This window comes from Oncorhynchus gorbuscha, linkage group LG15 (genome assembly GCF_021184085.1).
Source record: "Oncorhynchus gorbuscha isolate QuinsamMale2020 ecotype Even-year linkage group LG15, OgorEven_v1.0, whole genome shotgun sequence".
Classification (NCBI taxonomy): Eukaryota; Metazoa; Chordata; class Actinopteri; order Salmoniformes; family Salmonidae; genus Oncorhynchus; species Oncorhynchus gorbuscha.
The window spans coordinates 75754981-75779248 of record NC_060187.1 but is presented as its reverse complement, the minus strand read 5'-3'; the positions used below and the strand labels follow the sequence as shown (position 1 = coordinate 75779248).

General features: G+C 43.1%; 1 protein-coding gene and 1 pseudogene across 2 annotated transcripts in view; one reads left to right on the top strand and one right to left on the bottom strand.

The window, feature by feature from the left end:
* bcl3 (BCL3 transcription coactivator) overlaps positions 1–18954 on the top strand; it is a 28891-nt gene extending 9937 nt beyond the window's left edge. For both annotated transcript variants that reach the window (XM_046302875.1, XM_046302876.1), the window contains exons 3-9: positions 6251–6359; positions 13236–13437; positions 16646–16734; positions 17080–17157; positions 17392–17559; positions 17946–18051; positions 18130–18954. In XM_046302875.1, coding sequence (XP_046158831.1) covers positions 6251–6359; positions 13236–13437; positions 16646–16734; positions 17080–17157; positions 17392–17559; positions 17946–18051; positions 18130–18614 — 1237 coding nt within the window. In that variant the 3' untranslated portion in view covers positions 18615–18954. The remainder of the gene's footprint in view (positions 1–6250; positions 6360–13235; positions 13438–16645; positions 16735–17079; positions 17158–17391; positions 17560–17945; positions 18052–18129) is intronic.
* Positions 18955–19042: 88 nt separating this feature from the next.
* Positions 19043–23387, bottom strand: LOC123998043 (annotated as a pseudogene).
* Between the last annotated feature and the right edge of the window lie 881 nt (positions 23388–24268).

Here is a 24268-nt window from a genome sequence, read left to right as displayed (position 1 = left end):
AATAAACCAAAACTTGTTCCTCAGAAGTGTAGCCTAGGTTGTGCAATCCTCAAACAACGTGTCCACTCTGACAATGAGAATGGTAAAAGACTGTTGTTGTTGTAGTAATAACTTGAATGCATTAAAAGCAATTACCATAAAACATTGTAGACTAGAAATCTGGGAAATGAAATGTACTATTGGTGATTTAGATGAGCAATCCCCGTGGCCTCCGCAATGGTTTAGTCCACTGAGACAGGCGTGAATCCATCAGGTCACTTTTGCCATAAAAATATATATTATATACTGCTCGACCAACAGCCTATCGACCAAACAATCGACAAGTCGACTAAATGGGGTCAGCCATTTAGACAGATACCACAGTCACAAGTGTATTTGTACGGTGTGTGTGGTGAGGGGTGGTATTTGTACAGTGTGTGTGTGGTGAGGGGTGGTATTTGTATGGTGTGTGTGTGTGGTGAGGGGTGGTATTTGTACGGTGTGTGTGTGGTGAGGGGTGGTATTTGTATGGTGTGTGTGTGGTGAGGGGTGGTATTTGTACGGTGTGTGTGTGTGTGTGTGAGGGGTGGTATTTGTACGGTGTGTGTGTGTGGTGAGGGGTGGTATTTGTACGGTGTGTGTGTGTGGTGAGGGGTGGTATTTGTACGGTGTGTGTGTGTGGTGAGGGGTGGTATTTGTACGGTGTGTGTGTGTGGTGAGGGGTGGTATTTGTACAGTGTGTGTGTGTGGTGAGGGGTGGTATTTGTACGGTGTGTACAGTGATGAGTGGTTCTCACTTACCGGTAAGGGGAGCTTTGAGGAAAGAACCGACACACACGGCCAAACAATTTCTGCTTTTCACACTGATCAGACGGCTGAGTGGCTTCACTGTGCTGTATGGCCATTAGTCAGGTCAGATTGCGAGAGAGTCAACACTGTCACACGTTTTACTGTTATGAGACTGTCTTGTGGTCATCTTCAGTTGCACCAGACACCACAGTGCCGGTTAGAACTACACTTGTATGGAGATGGGTTTCATTTACAAAGACAAACTGTCATCCCTATTGTGTCTTTCTCTATGTGAAATATTTGTTTACTCAAGTTGAATAAGAAATGAGGAAAACAAGGTTGTATTGGCTATGGTTTGTTGACATGTTTTTGTCTGTGTTACACTAGCTACACGGATGAGATGGCTGGTTGTGATTGGTTAGACCTGCCTTTTGCATTGACGTCAGTCAAACACCCACCTCCAAACCTCAGGCTCTGTATAATGTTACCACACATCTCCACACCTGTGCTATGCATTGTATGTGTTGTGATTGTGTTGTGAAAGATGCATCCACCCAGCCACTCTGTTTGAATATGAAGGTCTACGGTGACACAGGTTGATCAGAGATGAACAATGTCTCAATGATCAGTCTGTATTAGTAACATACTGCCCTGTATAACACAATATACTCCTAATGCATAATGTTAGGTTTAATTACTCATAATTGCAGGTAGGCACGCACCTGTCTTCAAGAGAGGCAATAATGAGATCCACCCAAGGCCGTATGCTGATAAGTGTTCTGTTAGAACTTGCCTTAACTCAAGCTCAGAAAGAATGTAATGTTTCGGCTTGGCACCCAAATATTACTTCAGCTGTCAAGTCAGTCTCTCTCTGCCTGGTAAAACAGAGCTAAGCTGTATGACCTCTCCCTATATCACACACGAGCCCTCCAACATAAAGTTGTGAATTATTATATATATTTTTAAACCTGTGTTCACTTTGATGTTGAATTGTTGGTTCAAGCTATGGACTAGTACTACAATTTCTACTGAACAAAAATACAAAACGCAACATGCAACAATTTCAAATATTTTACTAAGTTACAGTTCATATAAGCAAATCAGTCAATTGAAATAAATAGATTAGGCTCTAATCTATGAATTTCACATGAGTGGGAATACAGATACGCATTTGTTGGTCACAAAATATTTAGATGCACCTGTTCCACTGGATGTCATAAGGTAATGACCAATTTGTAAGCTTGGATAAGAAAACTTAAATGTCAGGTAGAGGCTCTGGTGTGACTGATTTGCCTCATTCAGCGCAACACATCCCCTTCAGAGTTGATCAGGCTGTTGATTGTGGCCTGTGGAATGTTGTCCCACTCGTTTTCAATGTCTTTGCGAAGTTACTGGATATTGGCAAGAACTGGGACACGCTGTCATACACCGAGCCAGAGCATACGTTGTAAGTTATTTTATATATATATATTTTTTTTAAATCTGTGTTCACTTTGATGCAAAGGGAATTGTTGGCTCAAGCTATGGAATTTCTACTGAATAAAAGGCTCTGGTGATATCAGAGGATAATTGGCACAACAATGGGCCTCAGGATTGTGTCACGGTATCTCTGTGCATTCAAATTGCCATTGATACAATTAAATAGTGTTCATGGGCTGTTATCTGGCAAAGGCTCTGGTGAACATTCCTGCAGTCAGCATACCAATTGCACACTCCCCCAACTTGAGACACCTGTGGTACTGTGTTGTGACAAAACTGCACATTTTAGTGGCATTTTATTGTCCCCAGCATCCCAAACATGCTCCATGGGTGACATGTCTGGTGAGTATGCAGGTCATGGAAGAATTGGGATATATTCAGCTTCCAGGAATTGCGTCACAGATCTTTGTGACATGGGGCTGTGCATTATCATGCTGAAACATGTGATAGCAGCGGATAATTGGCATGACAATGGGCCTCAGGATCGTTTCACGGTATCTCTGTGCATTCAAATTGCCATTAATAAAATAAAATAGTGTTCGTGGGCCGAAGCTTATGCCTTCCCGTACCATAAACCCCACCGTCACTCCATTTACAACGTTAACATCAGCAAACCACTCGCCCACACAATGCCATACATGCTGTCTGTGTTTGTGAGGTTAGTTGGACGTACTGCCAAATGCTCTAAAACGACATTGGAGGCAGCTTATGGTAGAGAAATTAACATTCAATTATCTGGCAAAGGCTCTGGTGAACATTCCCGCAGTCAGCATACCAATTGCACACTCCCTCAACTTGAGACACCCGTGGTACTGTTGTGACAAAACTGCACATTTTAGTGGCCTTTTATTGTCCACAGCACAGGTGCACCTGTCAATTCTAATTATATTTGTCACATGTGCCAAATACAACAGGTGTTGACCTTACTGTGAAATGTTTACTTACAAGCCCATAGCCACCAGTACAGTTCAAGAAATAAAGAAAATATTTACTAAATCAAAAAAGTGAAAATAAAAAGTCTATATACAGGGGGCACCGGTACCAAGTAAATGTGTGGGGGTAGCAGCAGTATAAAAACAAAGGGAGGGAGGGAGGGTGGGGTTCAGTGTAAATAGTCTGGGTGTCCATTTGATTGATTAATTGTTCATCAGTCTTATAACTTGGGGGTAGAAGCTGTTAGGGAGCCTTTTGGACCTATACTTGGCGCTCGGTACCACTTGCCATGCGGTAGCAGAGAGAACCTTCTGTAGCTCAGTTGGTAGAGCATGGCACTAGTGGGTTCATCCCGCCACCCATACGTAGAATGTAGCAGACTGAGAACAGTATATTATTATTATATTATTATATATAGAACAGTCTATGACTTGGGTGACTGGAATCTTTGACCATTTTTTAGGCTTTCCTCTGACACTGCCTGGTATATAGGTCCTGGATGGCAGGAAGCTTGGCCCAAGTGATGTACTAGGCCGTACGTACTACCCTCTGTAGGGCCTTACGGCCAGATACTGAACAGTTGCTGTGTAATGATCATGATGTTTAATCAGCTTCTTGATGCGCTACACCTGTCAGGTGGATGGATTATCTTGGCAAAGGAGAAATTCTCACAAACAGGGATGTAAACATTTTTAGAAATAAGCTTTTGGAACATTTCTGGGATCTTTTATTTCAGCTCATGAAAACAACACTTGTGTTTATTTCTGTTCAGTGTAGTTATGTGGAGGAATGTATGACATTATCAACTCACAACTCTCTGAAAGAGAATGACATGTTTTTGTCTCGGGACACTACATTTGTATTGTGTAGGCCTGCAGCACGTATCATTTGTGACCAGTGTTAGAAAGCCAAGGTAGATGCTGGAGATTTAAAAAGGTTTTCCGCTAAATTTGTTTTGTATAAGAGCTGTCTTTTGAGCAATGCATGAAAGATGGTCTCTGTGTGTGTAGGCCTACGTATTTTCTTTATCTTCCATTTCCTCTTTGCAGTATGCAAATATGTTGTTACTAATCTCCTCAGACTTCAGTTGTATGTGCAGTAGGTAGACATGCCAAACACCAATATGTTCTTTAGTCTGTTGTAATGGACAATAGATCAGGAAGTAAACAAGGCTTATTACCATACATTTTTACTAACCCCAAATTCTTAGTGAAGGTACTTTTAAATGACTCTCTTAATGTCCCTACCCAATTTCCTGTCAACCTTTTTTCTCTTGTTCTACATTTACGATCGATATTCATTGGAGGAAGCTGAAAGACATGAAAACATACAGAAAGCCCCTAATGGAGACCATAGTTCTAATGGTGATTATCTTCCCAAAAACAGAGGGCCGTGCCACACAACAGGAAATTACATCAAACCAAACGGGTGTTTACTGAAATTAGCTTCTGAAATATATATATATATATTGTGTGTGTGTGTGTGTCAAAAACAAGGACATTTCTAAGTGACCCCAAGCTTTTGAACGTGTGTGTAATGTGTGTACACTTATCGTTCAAAAATATATACACACAAAACCGTTCAAAAGTTTGGGGTCACTTAGAAATGTCCTGGTTTTTGAAAGAAAATCACATTTTTTTTGTCCATTAAAATAACATCAAATTGATCAGAAATACAGTGTAGGCATTGTTAATGTTGTAAATTACTATTGTAGCTGGAAACTGCCTTTTTAAATGGAATATCTACATAGGCGTACAGAGGCCCATTACCAGCAACCATCAGGCCTGTGTTCCAATTGCACATTGTGTTAGCTAATCCAAGTTCATCATTTTAAAAGGCTAACTGATCATTAGAAAACCATTTTGCAATTGTTAGCACAGTTAAAACTGTTGTGCTGATTTAATGAAGCAATAAAACTGGCCTTCTTTAGACTAGTTGAGTATCTGGTGCATCACCATTTGTCTGTTCAATTACAGGCTAAAAATGGCCAGTAACAGTAACTCATTAGTCTATTCTTGTTCTAAGAAATGAAGGCTATTCCATGCGAGAACTTGCCAAGAAACTGGAATTGGCTCTAGCCAGAATAAAAAGGAGTGGGAGACCCCGGTGCACAACTGAGCAAGAGGACAAGTATATTAGACGCTTCACAAGTCCTCAAATGGCAGCTTCATTAAATAGTACTCGCATAACACCAACAGTGAAGAGGCAACTCCGGGATGCTGGACAGAGTTCCTCTGTCCAGTGTCTGTTCTTTTGCCGATCTTAATATTTTATTTTTACTGGCCAGTCTGAGATATGGCTTTTTCTTTGCAACTCTGCCTCGAAGGCCAGCATCACCTCTTCACTGTTGAGACTGGTGTTTTGGGGGTACCATTTAATGAAGGTGCCATTTGACCCCAAACTTTTGAACGGTAGTGGGTGTATATACACCCACGCACTACCATTTGAATGTGTATGTATAAATATATATATATCAATTCAAGAACTCCTGTCATTCTTGCCTGTTTCTGTCCTTTCACTTTACATACTATATAAATATCAGTTTCCTAGTCAACTTGATCAGTTTAACATGTTTTGTAATGAGTCACGCACCACACTGCTCTTCTCTCCGCCTCACTGTCAGTTGTAGAGAATCAGGTCATAGGTCAAGTGAAGTTGGCCAGTGCTCAGTCATTCAGTAATGGTGCAGGGGCAGACAGGTGTTGCAGGGGCAGACCGGTGAGATACATTTATGGATTAGCCTGACTTTGTCAACATATTGTAGGTTTGTGTAAACTTTATTCCGCAATTGTGTAAAGGTTTTACACATAGTCAGCCATCACATGCCAGTTAGTGTGTCAGTCAGTTTGTAGGCCATAGGATTTCTCAGGTCAGTCAATCAGTTCCTATCCTGGCCCAGTGTTAGTTAGCTGGCTTAAAGGTTAGTTAAGGCATCAGTGGGTTTCTGTGTCATGACATATAAGCAGTGACTTTACAATCATGCTGGCGTTGTGTGAAAGTGTCCATTTTTTGTGTGCATTTAAATAGTTTGTGTGTATGTGTAGTTTTGACTCCGGTGCATGTGTTACAGGGCTCTTCACATAGCAGTGGTGCAGGGGCAGGAAGCTCAGATCCAAAGAATGATCCTTCTCCTGGGACTGGTTCATACAGACCTGGACATCTATAACAACCTGAGACAGGTGAGATACATGCTTGAGCACACACAGCTGTGTTTTCAGAAATGTCAGGACTTTTGAGTGTAAAAACCCTATTTCCCTAACCCCAAAACCCCTAAGCTTAAAATAGCATTTGAAAAACACTCTAGACCTGAAAGTATTTTTTCTACCTTGTTAGGATATTGGGGTCCTGATAATGTAGGAAAACAAGTACACACACACACACACACACTTGCCACTCACTGCAGATTTCAGATCACAACAAGGAAAGTTGTGATAGAGGAAGTCCTTGATTTCCTCCTCGCCCAGCCTCTTTACCGTAGACACCTACCTCTCGGCTGCCAGTTATCAGAAGAAATGTCATTTCTGGTTACCTGTGCTTACCGCAGGCAAAAGTCACACGCACAAAACTATTGCATGGAAGGATGTGCTATGATTGGTATCCTTTGTTCAGGGCTGGGTGTTCTGAAGTGATATTTTGTGCTCTGTTCATCAATGCCCCATGGCCTTTTCCCATCACTTTCAAATGAGTCCTCTTCCCCCCTCCAGCGTGCCATCGTGTCCTGTCAATGTCACATCCCCTCTGCAGCTTTGTTAGTCTGCTTAATCACCCCAGAGAAATCAACCTGAACCCTTCACACACACACACACACACACACACACAACTGGGGTTTCAGACAACACATCGCTCACTTAGCAGAAATAACGTCAGTAGTTTGTGTGTTCTCACCAGCATTTACAGTGATATCCTGTCTGTAGTGTATAGTCTAGCAGACAGGCTGCATACGTTCATGTCATGTGAGATTCAGTCCAGGCTGAGAGACATGATGCTCGCCACAATGATGTGACTACCAGATAGGCCTGTGCTAGATAACAAAATGACCCTATTGCCAAGCCTGAGAACCATTTTTTTGTTTGTTTATTAGATTTGTCAGTGATAATCAAGTAAATGACTATATAGGATAGTCTGTAACCCAAAATAAACATCTTAAAAACACACTGCACAATACCTTTACATTTTTTTTGTCAGGAAAAACAAAAACATCTTTAGCCATTCTAAGCAATTCAATGTGTTGTGCAGTCCAAAAAAATACTTCAGTGGTCACTTTAATTAAACGGTTTGACAGAGTTAATATCAGTACTGAGTTGCATGTGCACATTGTGCGACTACCAGATCAGCTGCAAGCACTGGTGCTATGAAACAGCTGTTTGATACTCCCACACTGTCACCTACTGCTAACCAAACACTGTCACCTACTGCTAACCAAACACTGTCACCTACTGCTAACCAAACACTGTCACCTACTGCTAACCAAACACTGTCACCTACTGCTAACCAAACACTGTCACCTACTACTAACCAAACACTGTCACCTACTACTAACCAAACACTGACATCTACTAGCTGGTGCACTTCCCAATTCTCTGGCCAATGTTACTCCCATGTTAGGTTATGCAAATTCCCTGGAAACTGTTCAGATGTTGCAAATGAATGACCATGTCCTTAACGCTACTGTTGCCGCTTTGTGTGTGTGTATGCTTGTGGCATGCAGTGTATTGTGTGAGGCTTCTACAGTGCATGTGTATGTGCTAGTATCCTCATTCTGAGAAGTCACATGACCCCCCCTCTGCACTGTTTCAACATAAGTTGTTGCTGAGGTTGAGGGTAGAATCAGGGACTTTCCCTTTCTGCTCTAGTCGCTGTCTCCTCCTGATCTTATCTCAGTAAATTGTGAGTTGACCCCTCCTAGTAGAATGAGCTCTTCCATGGTATGTTAAGGGCCTTTGTTAGTCTTTCCTGGGAAGTTGCACAACTATAACATTAACCTATTTAATCCCATCGGTCACAATAGTAAAAAACGTTTTAAAAAACTTTCCAGTTATACGGCTCTATAAATGTTACATCAATGCATTTACAGAAAATATTGAAATAATAATGGGTAGCAATGAAATGTGTAAATTGTCACATGACCAGAGCTGTGTACTTCCTGGTAACACCATGAGAAGAGGATGGCTGCATCAAAGCTCCCAAACAAAAGGTTAGTATAGTATGTTAAAGATAGAACAAAGATTACACCATCTTTAAGGTGTCTAGTATTGATATGCATTTGCAATTACTCAACTTTGTTCAGTGTGGTCATAGAATGGGTAAACATGTTGACGGCAACAATAGTGACCGGAGGGAAACACAGTGCATCCAGGTGTACACACTTATACACATACATAGTTCTTGTTCTACCTGACTTTCTACTCTGTTCTTTCTTTTAGTTTCACTTTGAGTCAAGTTCTGGATATGTTGGATCTAGGTGACTGCCCAGACAAGGCATGCAACATTGCAGTTATCCCTCAAAATGAGAGCTGCTGTCCTCCCTCAAAATGAGAAATATGCTGTCCTGAGTGATTGCAATGGGTCAGATATGGACTATGGACAGGCCATTTGCCAGCCAGGCTGTTGAATGCATATGCTGAACCTATGCAAACAGATCATGACAGGAACAACGTTATCAGTGATGACCTGGTTACAACCATAAAACACACTTTTCACCTACTTTTCCATTAAAACTGAAAAATAATGATTGATTATTTCAAAGGGTTACTAATGACATCGGATTTGGATATTTCATGTCTGGGAACATTTTGGGATTAAATGCACACCTTTAGTTTCTCATTGTTTTTACCTCCTCCTGTTCTTTGTATCCTTATCTTTGTCTGGCACACACCCACCCATTCAAGGCTTTTCCTCATACCTAGAACTCTCCCCTCCACTCCTCTGTTCTTCTGGTTTATCTGCTAATTTCATTGGAATGTAACTCTGGACACACAGCCAGCAGGGGAGAGGGAAGGGATTTTCCCTCTTATCCCGTCTATCCCCTTGCCTCCCCTCTATACCGCTTCCAGCTATTCCTCTCCCTGGCTTTCTTACCCTACGCTCCCCCTTCTCTCCCTCCCCACACTCTGCCCCTCTTATCTGCAGTTTTTGTTTGTCATTCTGGAATGGTTTACAGGAAGCTAGAACTAAACCCAAAGAACTTGAGTGTTTTTGGACCATCATAAAATCTTTGATTTGGCCTTTTGATTAAGTATTGTGACATGTTGATGGTTACGTCCTTTACAGCACATTCTAGAAAGTACAAGATGACTGAGTTAAGACTGTCGGTAGTTCATAGGAGGGAAAACACTCGAGTGTGTGTGTGAGATCAGTCATGAGTAACTGAGGATTCAGGGAAATAGGAGTTCTCTCAGGAAGTGAGGGCCACTGGCATTGAGACATTTCACTCGTGTTTTCTCCCGCCACTGCTTTGGTATTTTGCTGCTGATCTTTACTGGAACATAGCCCCTCCCCCACACACTAAGTACGTGCTTTTCCTGAATCAAAGTGAAACTAAATGATCATCCTGACCACTGAGGTTAATCATACTGAACAATGATAGATTCCAGATCAAGTGACTTCCCTAAACCCTTTCTGAATGTCTCTGGACATTGGACCACTGACAAAGCTAACAAATCAGGTTTTATGAATCAATTAATCATTGGCCATAGTCTCTGGAACATCCTAGATTGCACAAGTGCTTTCAGTAAACCTGTTTTGGAATCTGCAATCCCCTGCATAGTTTCCTACACAACATGGTCTGTTCTGGTCACTTGAGACAAACAGGTTTTTACCTCATTGACCACATCCGACCTGGCTCGAAAAAGCATTAGTTCTTTCAAATACTTTAGGTGCACCTAATTTTGAAACAAGAAAAACCATATGGGGCTTTATCTTCACCCTGACCTTGGTGGAAGCCATCTCCTAGCTGTTTTGCATTTTGGACTTTGATGGTGTGTTTACCCACCTGTGTGGCGTTTTATCTTTTTCTGCCGATGTCTAATGCTGATAAAGCCAGAAAGCCTTCTGTGCTGTGACTGGGCAGCTCCGGTTTGTTTGGGGGCGTATGCCCAACCTTATCTAGCCAATCGTTTATCAGCTCTTGTGAACAGGATGGAGATGCGATTCCATTAACAGAAGTAATACACTATTCTTCTTCCTCCTTCTGGTTAAAAATAGTTTACCTCATTTATGAACTGCGTATGTGCAAAAATGGGCATTTATAAAAACTAAGCTTGACATGGAAATGTGCTCACCTTCTCGCAAACTTTAGACCATGTTTATAAAATGTGCATAGTGGTTGAAGTATTGTATTGCAAGCAGATTAGTATTTTGTGCAAATAGGGGATATGATGGACACACTTATTCATAATAAACAGGTTAACCTCTTAGTCCCCCCATCCCGGATCTGGGATCGTGACTACAACCTCAAGCTCATTACCATAACGCAAAATTAGCGATTTCTGAAAATTGCAAATTAAATGAAATAAATATGCCTATCCTCAAGCTTATCCTTTTCTTAACAATCCTGTCGTCTCAGATTTTCAAAATATGCTTTAGAACCAGAGAAAATCAATAATTTGTGTAAGAGTGGTGATAGCTAGCTTAGCATTTAGCGTTAGCATTTAGCACGCAACATTCACAAAAACCAGCAAAGGGATCAAATAAAATAATTTACCTTTGAAGAACTTCAGATGTTTCAATGAGGAGACTCTCAGTTACATAGCAGATGTCCAGTTTTTCCTGAAAGATGCTTGTGTAGGACACAACGTTCCGTTTTGTTACTATGCATTTGGCTACCGAAACTAACCGAAAATTCAGTCACCTAAACGTCAAACTTTTTTCCGAATTAACTCCATAATATCGACTGACACATGGAAAACGTTGTTTGAATCAATCCTCAAGGTGTTTTCTCATATATCTCTTCATTGAAATCCCTTCCCTGGAAGCGTGCATTCTTCTCTGATTCGGATGGAAAAATACTGGTACCTGACTTTTGCGCACCAATTTCCACGCAGACACCGTGCGGGACACTTGGTAATTGTAGGCTCTTATGGTCAATCTTCCAATGATATGCCTACAAATACGTCACAATGCTGCAGACACCTGGGGGAAAAGATAGGAAGTGTCCGTTCATTCCTGTCGCATTCACAGCCATATAAGGAGATCATGGAAAACGTGCCTCCAGAAATCCTGTTGATTTCCTGGTCACTCAAACATCTTGGTTTTGCCTGTAGATTCTGTTCTATGGCACTCACAGTGAAAATCTTTACAGTTCTGGAAACGTCAGAGTGTCTTCTTTCCAAAACTATCAGTTCCAAGCATAGTCAAGCATCTTTTCGTGACAAAATATTGCGCTTAAAACGGGCATGTCTTTTTATCCAAAAATGAAATACTGCCCCTAGAGTCTTAACAAGATTCTATTATTTTGCCTTTAGTGAGAATCCATTTATCTTAGCACTTTTAATTAGAAATAGGCATCTAAATCCTGGGTTATTATTTTTAATTTCCATGATCATTGCATAAAAAAATGCCTCACCTTTTCTGTGATAGTTTACTACTCACGAGGTAGCATAGGCCTACAAGGGGAAAGGGGGATACCTAGTCAGTTGTCCAAGACATCCACGTCTTTGGCGCCCGGGGAACAGTGGGTTAACTATCTTGCGCAGGGGCAGAACGACAGGCTATTTCAAGTATTTTTGCTCTATGCAAGCCAATCCAGATCGCAGTTTATTAATTGTGGAACAGACTGTTGTAGGTTACGGCTGTAGCTTACATCTTAATACTGCAATTTCAAATTTCTCAAGTAGACTATTGCATTTATACACACTAAATATTTTCATAACCATTGCAGAATACATTCTTCACTTTCTGGCCATGATGGGTTCATATAGACTACAATAAATTACCATGTAGATCTAATTTAATTGGGGCCATTAGATATTATTTCGCTCTATGCATCAAAGTAAGCATGGCTTATAACATGCAGTAGAATTTAACAAGGGAACAGGCAGTTCATATTTGACATTGAAGTGTGTCTACCACTAAGTAGATAGTTTCAGAATTCGAGGGCAGTGTAGCATAGGTTTGAGAGAAAGTAAATGCAAATCATTAGGCCCTATTGAATTCAAAACTCTTTACAGGTCCCGAGTGGCGCAGCGTTTTACGGCACTGCATCTCAGTGCTAGAGGCGTCACTACAGACCCTGGTTCGATTCCAGGCTGTATCACAACTGGCCGTGATTTGGAGTCCCATAGGGCAGCACACAATTGGCCCAGCGTCGTTAGGGTTTGGACGGGCTATGCCGTCATTGTAAATAAGAATGTTCTTAACTGACTTGCCTATTTAAATAAATGAAGGTCCACAGCAATTTGCAGTTGTCTTTCATAAACGGTTGTTCATCACGTTTGGCTAAGAAACCCCCACGAAATTTCAGTCATTACAACGCCAAACATTTCTCCAAATTAACTCCATAATATCGACAGAAACATGGCAAACGTTGTTTAGAATCGATCCTCAAGGTGTTTGGTGGCAGTTGGGTTTCTCCTCTGACGCAAATGGAAAAATACACGCAGCTGGAGATTACGCAACGGAGGACACCAAGCAAGCACCTGATAAATGTAGTCTCTTATGGTCAAAATTCCAATGATATGCCTACAAATACATCACAATGCTGCAGACACCTTGGGGAAACGACAGAAAGTGTAGGCTCATTCCTTGCGCATTCACAGCCATATGGGGAGACGTTGGAACACAGCGCCTTCAAAATCTGGGGCATTTCCTGTTTGAAATTTCATCTTGGTTTCGCCTGTAGCATCAGTTCTGTGGCACTCAGATAATATCTTTGCAGTTTTGGAAACGTCAGTGTTTTCTTTCCAAAGCTGTCAATTATATGCATAGTCGAGCATCTTTGTGACAAAATATCTTGTTTAAAACGGGAACTTTTTTTTATCCATAAATTAAAAGAGCGCCCCCTATATCCAAGAAGTTAATGAGATTGTCTAAAGATGAATTATCTCCCTCTTTCTCAGACCCCTCTTCATTTGGCTGTGATTACCCATCAGGCCCAGCTGGTGGGGGCGTTGCTGCGTGCGGGTGCTGATCCGGGGGCTCTAGACCGTAACGGTCAGACAGCGGTCCACCTCTGCTGTGAACACGGCCAGCAGGCCTGCCTCTCTGTGGTGCTTTCCCACCCCTCCATCTTGACTTGCCTGGAGGTCAGGAACTATGAGGGTAAGTTACTACTTCTATGTTGGGATCGATTAAATTGAGACATTTCAGGGAATTCATTTAAATTGAACTCATCAATTCAAAATTCCCCTGAACATTCCAATATGACCTAATTGACAGTGTTTCTGCTATAGTCAGCTCCTTTGTGGTAGTCATGCCAGACATGACTTGGTTAAAACAATAATAGATCTTTATTTATTTCACTTTTATTTAACCAGGTAGGCCAGTTGTGAACAAGTTCTCATTTACAACTGCGACCTGGACAAAATAAAGCAAAGCAGTGCGACAAAAACAGGGTTACAAACAAATATAGTCAATAACAAAAAAATCTATGTACAGTGTGTGCAAATGTAGGGAGGTAAGCAATAAATAGGCCATGAGGCGAAAATTATTTCAACTTAGCATTAATACTGGAGTGATATGTGCAGATGTGCAAGTAGAGATACTGGGGTGCAAGATGGTAAGTAATAATATTGGGATGAGGTAGTCGGGTGTGCTATTTACAGATTGGCTGTGTACAGGTACAGTGATCTGTAACCTGCTCAGACAGCTGATGCTTAAAGTTAGAGGGGGAGATAAGACTCCAGATTGAGATTTTTGAATCAGAGATCATTGGCAGCAGAGAACTGGAAGGAAAGGCGGCCAAAGGAATTGTTGGCATTGGGGATGACCAGTGCAATATACCTGCTGGTGGGGGCGTTGCTATGGTGACCAGTGAGCTGAGATAAGGCGTAGCTTTACCAAGCAAAGACTTCTAGATGACCTGGAGCCAGTAGGTTTGGCGACGGATATGTAGTGCGGGCCAGCCAACGAGAGCATAGAGGTCGCAGTGGTGGGTAGTACATGGGGCTTTGGTGATAAAACGGATGGCACAGATAGACTACATCCAGTTTGCTGAGTAGAGTGCTGGGGGCTATTTTGTAAATGACATCACCGAAGTCGAGGATCGGTAGGATAGTCAGTTTTACGAGGGTATGTTTGGCGGCATGAGTGCAGGATGCATTGTTGCAAAATAGGAAGCCAATTCAAGATTTCATTTTGGATTGGAGATGCTTAATGTGAGTCTGGAAGGAGAGTTTACAGTCTAATCAGGCATCTAGGTATTTCTAGTTCACATTTTCTAGGTCAGAACTGTCCAGAGCAGTGATGCTAGTCGGGCGGGAGGGTGTGGGCAGCAATTGGTTGAAGAGCATGCACTTAGTTTTACTAGCATTTAAAAGCAGTTGGAGGCCACGGAAGGAGTTGTATGGCGTTGAAGCTTGTTTGGAGGTTTGTTAGCACAGTTTCCAAAGAAGGGCCAGATGTATACAAAATGGTGTTGGATCAGAGAATCACCAGCAGCAAGAGCAACATCATTGATGTATACAGAGAAAAGAGTTGGCCTGAGAATTGAGCCCTTTGACACCCCCATAGACTGCCCGAGGTCCGGACAACAGGCCATCCGATTTGAGATACTGAACTCTGAGAAATAGTTGGTGAACCAGGCGAGGCAGTCATTTGAGAAGCCAAGGCTATTGAGTCTGCCGATAAGAATGCGGTGATTGACAGAGACCAGGTCGACAAAGACTGTTGTACAGTACTGTCTTATTGATGGCGGTTATGATATCGTTTAGGACCTTGAGTGTGGCTGAGGTGCACCCATGACCAGCTCGGAAACCAGATTGCATAGTGGAGAAGGTACAGTGGGTTTCGAAATGATCTGTGATCTGTTTATTAACTTGGCTTTCAAAGATTTTAGAAAGACAGACCTATAGCCATCCTGCCCTAACAGTTTGGGTCTAAGGTGTGGGGGATGACTGAGGCAGCTTTCAAATCTTTGGGGATCTCAGACGATACGAAAGAGATCTACAGGGGGTGCTGAGGTGTTGGCCGGGGTAGGAGTAGCCAGAGGGAAAGCATGGCCAGCCGTGGATAATTGCTTATTGAAATTATGAGATTTATCGGTGGTGACAGTGTTTCCTAGCCTCAGTGCAGTGGGCAGCTGGGAGGAGATGCTCTTATTCTCCATGAACTTTAGTGTCCCAAAATTTTCTGGAATTAGTGCCACAGGAAGCAAATTTCTGTTAGGAAAGCTAAGGCTAGCTTTCTCAAACTGACAGAATTTTGGTTTCTGACTTCCCTGAAGAGTTGCATATCGCGGGGGCTATTCGATGCTAATGCAGAACGCCACAGGATGTTTTTGTGCTGGTCAAGGGCAGTCAAGTCTGGGGTAAACCAAGGGCTATATAGGTTCTTAGTTCTACATTTAAAAAAAAAATGGGGCATGCTTATTTAAGATGGAGAGGAAAGCACTTTTGAATAGCAACCAGGCATCCTCTACTAACGGGATGAGGTCAATATCCTTCCAGAATACCCGGGCCAGGTCAGTTAGAAAGGCCTGCTCGCTGTGTTTTAGGGAGCGTTTGACAGTGATGAGGGGTGGTCGTTTGACCACGGACCCATTATGCACGCAGGCAATGAGGCAGTGATCGATGAGATCCTGGTTGAAGACAGCAGAGGTGTATTTGGAGGGCAGGTTGGTCAGGATGAGGTCTAAGAGGGTGCCCATGGTTACAGATTGTGGGTTGTACCTGGTAGGTACCTTGATAATTTGGGTGAGATTGAGGACATCTAGCTTAGATTGTAGGACGGCCGGGGTGTTAAGCATATCCCAGTTTAGGTCACCTAACAGTAGGGGGGCAATCAAGTCACATGGTGTCCAGGGCACAGCTGGGGGCTGAAGGGGGTCTACAACAAGTGGCAACGGTGAGATGTATACTACTACCTCAAATAAAGCCAGTAACCCCCCCCACAATGTTTACAACATTTATGCCTTATGTATGGGAATTCCCATATTCATGTGGGAATATTTGAGTTGCGACACAGATACTAACGTTATGTAGCACACATTTCAAATGGTTGCTTGACTGACTTAAGTTGTGTAAGTTGAATCAAATTGCACTGAAAGTGACCTACCCATTTGATATGATTAGAGCTTAATCTACTGGTATTATTGATTCTCACATTCCCCTGTTTGACTCAGGCTGTGGGTCCCGTGTTGGGTGTGTGAGGCAGAGGGGAAGAGGGCATTTCCTGCTGTGGTGGTCTGTGTGACAAGTCTGGGCACAGCATGGTTTGCCTTGTACTCAAAACAGCAGAAAGCCCCTAGAATACACATGGGCTCTGGAGCGTGTGATTCTATTAACTGCTAATTGTTCCCCCCTCTCTCCAGGCCTCACCCCTCTCCACCTAGCTGTACAGGGTGGAGACAAGGAGCTGGTCAGAATGCTGCTGGATGCTGGGGCGGACATCAATGCTATGGTCAGTCACCTTCCTCCCCCACCTAACTCTCCATCTCTCCCCTTATAATAATAATATATGCCATTTAGCAGACGCTTTTATCCAAAGCGACTTACAGTCATGTGTGCATACATTCTACGTATGGGTGGTCCCGGGGATCATCCCACTACCCTGGCGTTACAAGCGCCATGCTCTACCAACTGAGCTACAGAAGGACCACACCCTTAATGCTGGGCCATTTCAAATGGGCTTTCAAATCGGCATACTGAACCTACTGCATCATCCAATTACTCAATACCAGGTAATACTCATTAGATTAATTCCAGTTCCACTTTACAGAGTCCCCATTCTCCTCTCTCTAAGCAGGACATCAAGAGTGGCCACAGTCCTCTCATACACGCAGTAGAGAACCACAATATGGACATGGTGCACTTCCTCATAGAGGTAAGGCCACGTGTGTTGTATGTGACTCAGCTGTTCTACTGAAGTCAGCTCATCTATATTTAAAATGGTCTGTAGGTTCTCCCCTGTTCCCCTTTTTAGGTTTCTATTTTAATTCTGGGAAAATAATTTGCAATTAAAACATTAAGTGACTGTCTAGTTACACATCGTCAAAGACTGACCATGTTACTTATTTTTACCGCTTATATCTTCTCATCAATCTCCCTGCCCCCTCAGAATGACTGTAATGTGAATGGCCAGTCGTACAGTGGGAACACGGCCCTGCACAGTGCCTGTGGGCGAGGCCAGGTAGACACAGCCAGGCTGCTACTGAAGAACAGAGCCGACAGCAGTGTGAAGAACTACCACAATGACACCCCCGCGATGGTGGCCAAGAACAAGATGGTGAGGAGGGAGAAATTAACACTGGATCTATGGAAGAGGGTCTTTTTTCTCTCTGTTTCACGCTAATCAATAGCTTTACGGATGTGTAGGAGACTAAAAACTGAGGTTAGTAGGTTAAATGAACAATAGTGTGGACATAGGACTGAACTAATCCTTGTGGGTGCTTCCCTCTAGTGGCTGTACCTAATAACACATTTCTTATCAGCGGCAAAGTAACAAAAACTGACAATGACAAATCGTACCAACAATAAAACACACAAATAATCTAAGGAATGCTATCACTCAGTAGCATGCCCCACAGATGCCGTGAACTCACTAGTTGTCATTGCAGCACTGTTAATGTGTGTCCTCTCAGGTAACCTCACCCTTTAGATCTCTGTCCTCAGGTAACAGATGTACTACGAGGGAAGGGCTCCAGAAACCAGCAGCCCAAAGCTCAGCAGTGTGTACCAGCCTCACCACACAGGAGCACACCCCACTCACAGAACAGAGGTAATGGTGAGACGAGTACACTTTTGTGCATCATGCATTCGGGCACACAGTAAACTCATCACACCCCTCTGTCCCCAGGTTCCCCATCTCCCAGCCTAGGTCTTTCACCATTGGCCACTCCCACAGTTTCACCTCTTCACCACAGCGCATCCCATTCCCCCAGGGCACCTCCCACTCCCTCTCCTCACAGCCAATCAGCAGAGAGCATGTCAGGCCGCCAGTCTCCAATGAAGATCCAGGAGAGCGAGCAGCTGCCGGTGAGGCTTGACTCCGACAGGATGACTGCAGTGGACATCAGCCTGACCCAGAGAAGGACCTACAGCTACCCTCTAGCAATGCACCACCAGTCCCCCATCACTGATGCTCAAATAGGACATTTACTAGCCTACTACTCCCCTGGAGCCCAGAGACCTCTTCATCCAGAGCCTCCCTTTATCCTCCTCCACACCAACATCCCTTACCCAGCCACTGCCTCCCAAATGACCCCTGGCCAATCCCGGCCCTCCAGCGACCAATCAGATGTCTCCATCACGAGCGTCAGCATGGGCAAAGGTAACGGTTGACAAAGAAGTGCGCTTTCAGTGTCCCAGCTTAAAACAAGGAACAGTTTATTTACTACTGTTGGACTATAGAGCTTATGCTGGCATGATTATGTTCCTCTAACGATCAGCTGGATGCATATGGATTTGTAAAGGGACTAATGCAATGAAACCTACACTGGAAGAATGAACGTTATTGCAGTTTCCTGAATAGACTGCATTCAGAACTGTTATCACTGTGTGCGTGTGTGATGGGCTGTGTGGAAACTGGAGCTCCACCAGGTCTTGAATGTTGCTACCTTACTTGAAACTCATTATTTTTCAGGCTCACTGTTTTCTTTGAATAAATATTTTTCTACATTAAGTTATTTCCCTATGCACTGCTATTTGTTCTCATGCATAGCACCACACGGACACATGCACGACCTTAATGGTCGTTAACATGATCAAAAGCCAAAAATACAAAAGTAGTTTATTTATGATTCTAAATACATTTCATCACAGTCTGGTGAAAACCTCAACTCCATTTCTGCCAATGTTTGTTACATGTATCAAAAGCAGTAACTGCAGTCAGTGTACTCTGAACATTTCATGACTCTAGGACCAAGATAATGTATTCAAACTGCTTCTGAAGTTTGGTAAAAATATAGCCTTTTCCCTTTCCTAAAGAATGTATCGATTGTAAGGAAATACACTTGTGCTACAATATGTGGGCCTGGCTCCTTGGTATAGAGTAACTCTCTGCCCCACAATTCACAGTATAGGAGAGTCTCTGAATCCAGTAGATACATACATGACAAGTGCTGGTCCAAGCACGACCCAGTGTGTCGGAGGCGGCTGTAGGTATAGCCAACGGTGACGTTGAAGCCACACTGGAACGTGTTCTTCTTTTGGTTAAGGAAGGCTCCCAGGGCCAAGGAGAGAGGCAGGGGCAGCAGCTTCTTCTCCAGGACCGCCCCCACCACCCAGTTACTGTCTACCGAACCTGGAGACAGGGATGGAGAGGACGGACTGATCAGGAAATAATTCAGACCTGGGACAACAGGTGGATAAACTCTGGCCAATCTATGACATTAAATGGATCAATTAATCCTAGAGGTCTGACTAAATAGCTGTGCTGTCGAGGGACAGACAGTGGCTTACCTTTAAAGAGCAGGTTGGCTTTAGGGAGGTCCAGCTGGTACCCAAACGATACTGCGGTCTCCTGCATCCGCATGCTGCCCTCAACTCCACCCCCAGCTGCAGCTGCGTTGGTAGAACGACAACAAGATGGTCTCACAAACAGACCTAGCACTGTGGTGCTACATAGCCTCAAGTATTTCAGTGGGCTTACACCTTCATGGTCAAACTTTCCACTAAGCACAACTCATAGGAGAGGGATGGTACTGTGCCTATAGTCATGGTCGAGAGATGGTAGGCTACCAGTGGATTCCCAACTATTTTGCACAGTGATCCACACTAAAGCTTGAGGAGTTTTGTGGTCTAGACTGGGGGCAAGGTAGAAGTGATAGCTTAGTTTGGGTACCTGGTCATTGGCTCTGTGGTAGTATGTTGCATGACCACCGGCACCCCCTAGAGTCAATGTGGAAACATAATTATTGCCTGGAGGAAAAACCAGAAGAATATTAATCTCAGTGACCTGACCAGTAAAAAACTCCTGGCTCTAACAGAAGGTGATGCGGGTCAGAGTGGGTCTCACCTGTGTATCTGCCCATTAGGGAGGTGACTGCTCCCTCCTCTCCAGGCCTCCGGTGGTAAACCAGCTCGCCTCCCAACGCCAGGGCTGGACTGATGGACTGGAGGTAGTGAGCCACGATAATACCTGAGGACAGCAACATCATCATAGATGTTACAGTAGAGCACAAGAATAAAGGACTCATGTCTGAATAATAACCAGCCCGTTCACTCTGTAAACAGAGGCCATCATAACATGTGATCAAAAGGCTGGGTAACAAGAACATTATTGCTGTAAGTGATGAAGCTTCCACACAAATGTGCTTGTAGGAGAGATGGGTCAATCCTACCAGAGCCGAGGAGGACGTCTGGGTTGCCCAGGGTAACAGCAGAAGTGAAGTCGTCACCGCGGTACTCCAGGTCACACTGCCAGTTCACAAACTTGTGCTGCTGAGTCTGTTGAAATACCAAACACTTTATTGGAAATACACAGATTAATAAACAGTAAGTTGAATACATGCTACCGTTCAAACGTTTGGGGTCACTTAGAAATGTCTGTTTTTAAAAATAAATAATTGTCCATGAAATTAACATAAAATTGATCAGAAATATAGTGTTTGTTAACAGACATTGTTAATGTTGTAAATGACTAGTGTAGCTGGAAATAGCTGATATTTAATGGAATATCTACGTAAGCGTAGAGACCAATTATCAGCAACCATCACTCCTGTGTTCCAATGGCACGTTGTGTTAGCTAATCCATGTTTATCATTTTAAAACCCTTTCCAATTATGTTAGCACAGCTGAAAACTTGTCCTGATTAAAGAAGCAATAAAACTGGCCTTTAGACTAGTTGAGTATCTGGAGCATTAGCAATAAAGCACTTTCTTCTGAAACTCGTCCGTGTATTCTTGTTCTGAGAAACTAAGGCTATTCCATGTGAGAAATTGCCTAGAAACTGAAGATCTCATACAACGTTGTGTACTACTCTCTTCACAGAACAGCACAAACTGTCTCTAACCAGAATAGAAAGAGTGGGAGGCCCAAGTACACAACTGAGCAAGAGGACAAGTACACTAGTGTCTGTTTTGCGGGTACAATTTAATGAAGCTGTCAGTTGAGGACTTGTGAGGCGTCTGTTTCTCAAACTAGACACTAATGTACTTGTCCTCTTGCTCAGTTGTGCACCTGGGTCTCCCACTCTTTCTATTCTGGTTAGAGACCGTTTGCACTGTTCTTTGAAGGGAGTAGTACACAGCATTGTACGAGATCTTCAGTTTCTTGGCAATTTCTCACATGGAATAGCCTTAATTTCTCAGAACAGGAACAGGCTGATGCATTTCAGAAGAAAATTCTTCTTTTTGAGCATGTAATCGAAGCCACAAATGCTATTGCTTCAGATATTCAACTAGTCTAAAAAATACCAGTTGTATTGCTTCTTTAAATGAGGACAACAGTTTTCAGCTGTGCTAACATAACTGCAAAAGGGTTTTCTAATGATCAATTTGCCTTTTAAAATGATAAACTTGGATTAGCTAACAACGTGTAGGTTGCTGATAATGGGCCTCTGTACGCCTATGTAGATATTCCATCATTTTTTAAATATCAGCCGCTTGCAGCTACAATTGTCATTTACAACATTAACAATGTCTACAATGTATTTCTGATCAATTTCATGTTATTTTAAGGGACAAAACATTTGCATTTCTAAGTGACCCCAAACTTTTGAATTAGTAGTGTACATAAACTTGATCCTGGTGTGGCCTTCACAGTGACGTACCTGGATGGCTATTTTGGAGCGCACGGCGCTGGTGGATAACCTGGGCGTTCAGACTACCGGTATTGTCCATGTCTCCCACCATGACTGGGAAGGACTGGGGGGGGGTTCAACACATGAAACAACAATATTATTAGAGTAATAATATAAGGGTAAAGTGGCTGAGAGATGATTTCCAGACCAGACAAGTGACAGTTTACCTCCTGTATGTGGGCACCAAACCGGTAGCCAGATTCAGCCAAGGTGCTGAGAGTGACTGTATGACTGACCTGTAGAACAGATACAGCAGACATCCAATAAAGTGGTAAACAATATAGTATTCTGATCCATATGAAATAGGACAATCACCACCTTGAGCTTTACAGCCTTGAGGGTTAGATAGTTCCTTTTCATTTTATAATAGCTTCAACAGAATGAATAATAATGCTGGCTTTAATTTACTGGCTGCATCTAGAATATATATTCCTCTAGCTCCACAACTGACCTGGAAGTGATTACTCAGGCCCTTGTTGACCACCAGTCGCACTCCTTCCATCTGGATGGGGAACACCTCTGAAATGGCGTTAGAACCACAGAGATAGTTAGAGGACCCAACTTTGTATCGGTCCCATTATGGCGTCTGTGAGAGCAAAGTTGTCGCCATTGAGGCCAACTCCATTTGGAAGTAGTGAATTTTCATATTCTACTAACTCTGAGTTTGTAAACAAACTGAAAGGGTGCAATCTGCCACATGAAGTGAGTTATTTGAACAGGTATAAAAGAAAGGTTGGCGATTTACTGCCACCTGCAGTTAAGGAATGTTTGCTCACACGTATAATTAATTGGCTAATCCCTCCTGATGACCTGGAAGGAATATGTGATCCTTCTTTTACAAATAGCAAGTCCCACCAGGTTGATTTCAAAATGGTTTTAGTCCTCAATGGTGTTGCCCTTGCTAAAAACGGGCTTTTGGGCACTAGAGTATTCCAAGTCTATAGTCAGAACAGAAACTGTTTAATGCAAACAAAGTTTTATTTGAACACAATCTAAAATATGGGACCAAAATTTTTTGGATTCCGAGGAAAAACACACCTCTCAAACGATAGAGCATAAAATCTGCCATGTCATTGCCCAGCCTATTCGAACAGGATGACAAAGATCCTTACCTTTGCGATGACACTCCTCATAGGTACCAGGGTTGGGGAGGGAGCTCCCCGTCTCACCTGCTAGCTGTCCGGGGACAGGGGGGGGGACGGAGGGCATGGAGAACCCTGGGGGGACTGATACCAACCCAGGGGCCCCCTGGACAACACCACTGCCTGGGGCAGGGGGGGAGCAGGGGAGCTGGCAGCCAACACACTGCCCATGCTGAAGCAGAATGAGAGAGAGACAACGAGATACTTGATGTTATGTAAATAGTTACTAGCTAGTGGCTAGTTAACCAACTCTATGCATTAACTGGGACAAAGACTAGCACAGCTAGGTCAAGGCCAACGGGTATTTAAGCCATAAACGTAACGTTAGCTGGATAGCATATGCCCACCCATACCAACCACAGTGGTCTTTCTTTTTGGCCACAAGTAACCAACTGTCTTATGCAACCATACCAAACGAAATATACTGTATCATACTTAATGGAGTGTCTCGGATTTACATACAGAAAAATACGAAATGCTCTGAGATGTGGTCGACTTGACTGACAGTCACTGACTGAGCTAACGTTAGCTTGCTAATGTTCCTAGCGATAACAATTGCAGCACTGCACATGCCTCAGACAAAACTGTAACACCAACTTTCTGTAATAAAAACATGTTTTACAGTTGTCCGTTTCATGCAACTATCCTTCAAATGTGTTAGCGAGCTACTCACGACTGTTCGTGCGTGTTCAGCGGTAATTCAAGCTACGCACCCGCAAAATTACACAACCTTCCCGTGCACATTTAGGCCCGCCCACCGCACCCAAAAACCCCATGGATTGGGTAGTGTGACTACAAAATCAACTACCATTGGCCAGCATATCCAACTACTAGGAATCCCCTAAATATTGATGTGCTGGGTTGATCACCTAGTCAGAACTCTGAAATGACTGAGCTGCTAATCTAGTTAAACACTAAATCGTTGAACCACAGAGGTATGGGTTGAATGCAACACGTGTATAACTACAGCCATTTAGCAAATCCAACATTTACGAGTTTCCTACTTCTGACTAGCACCTGAATACGACAGGCGTATTTTGCGCCTTCCAATC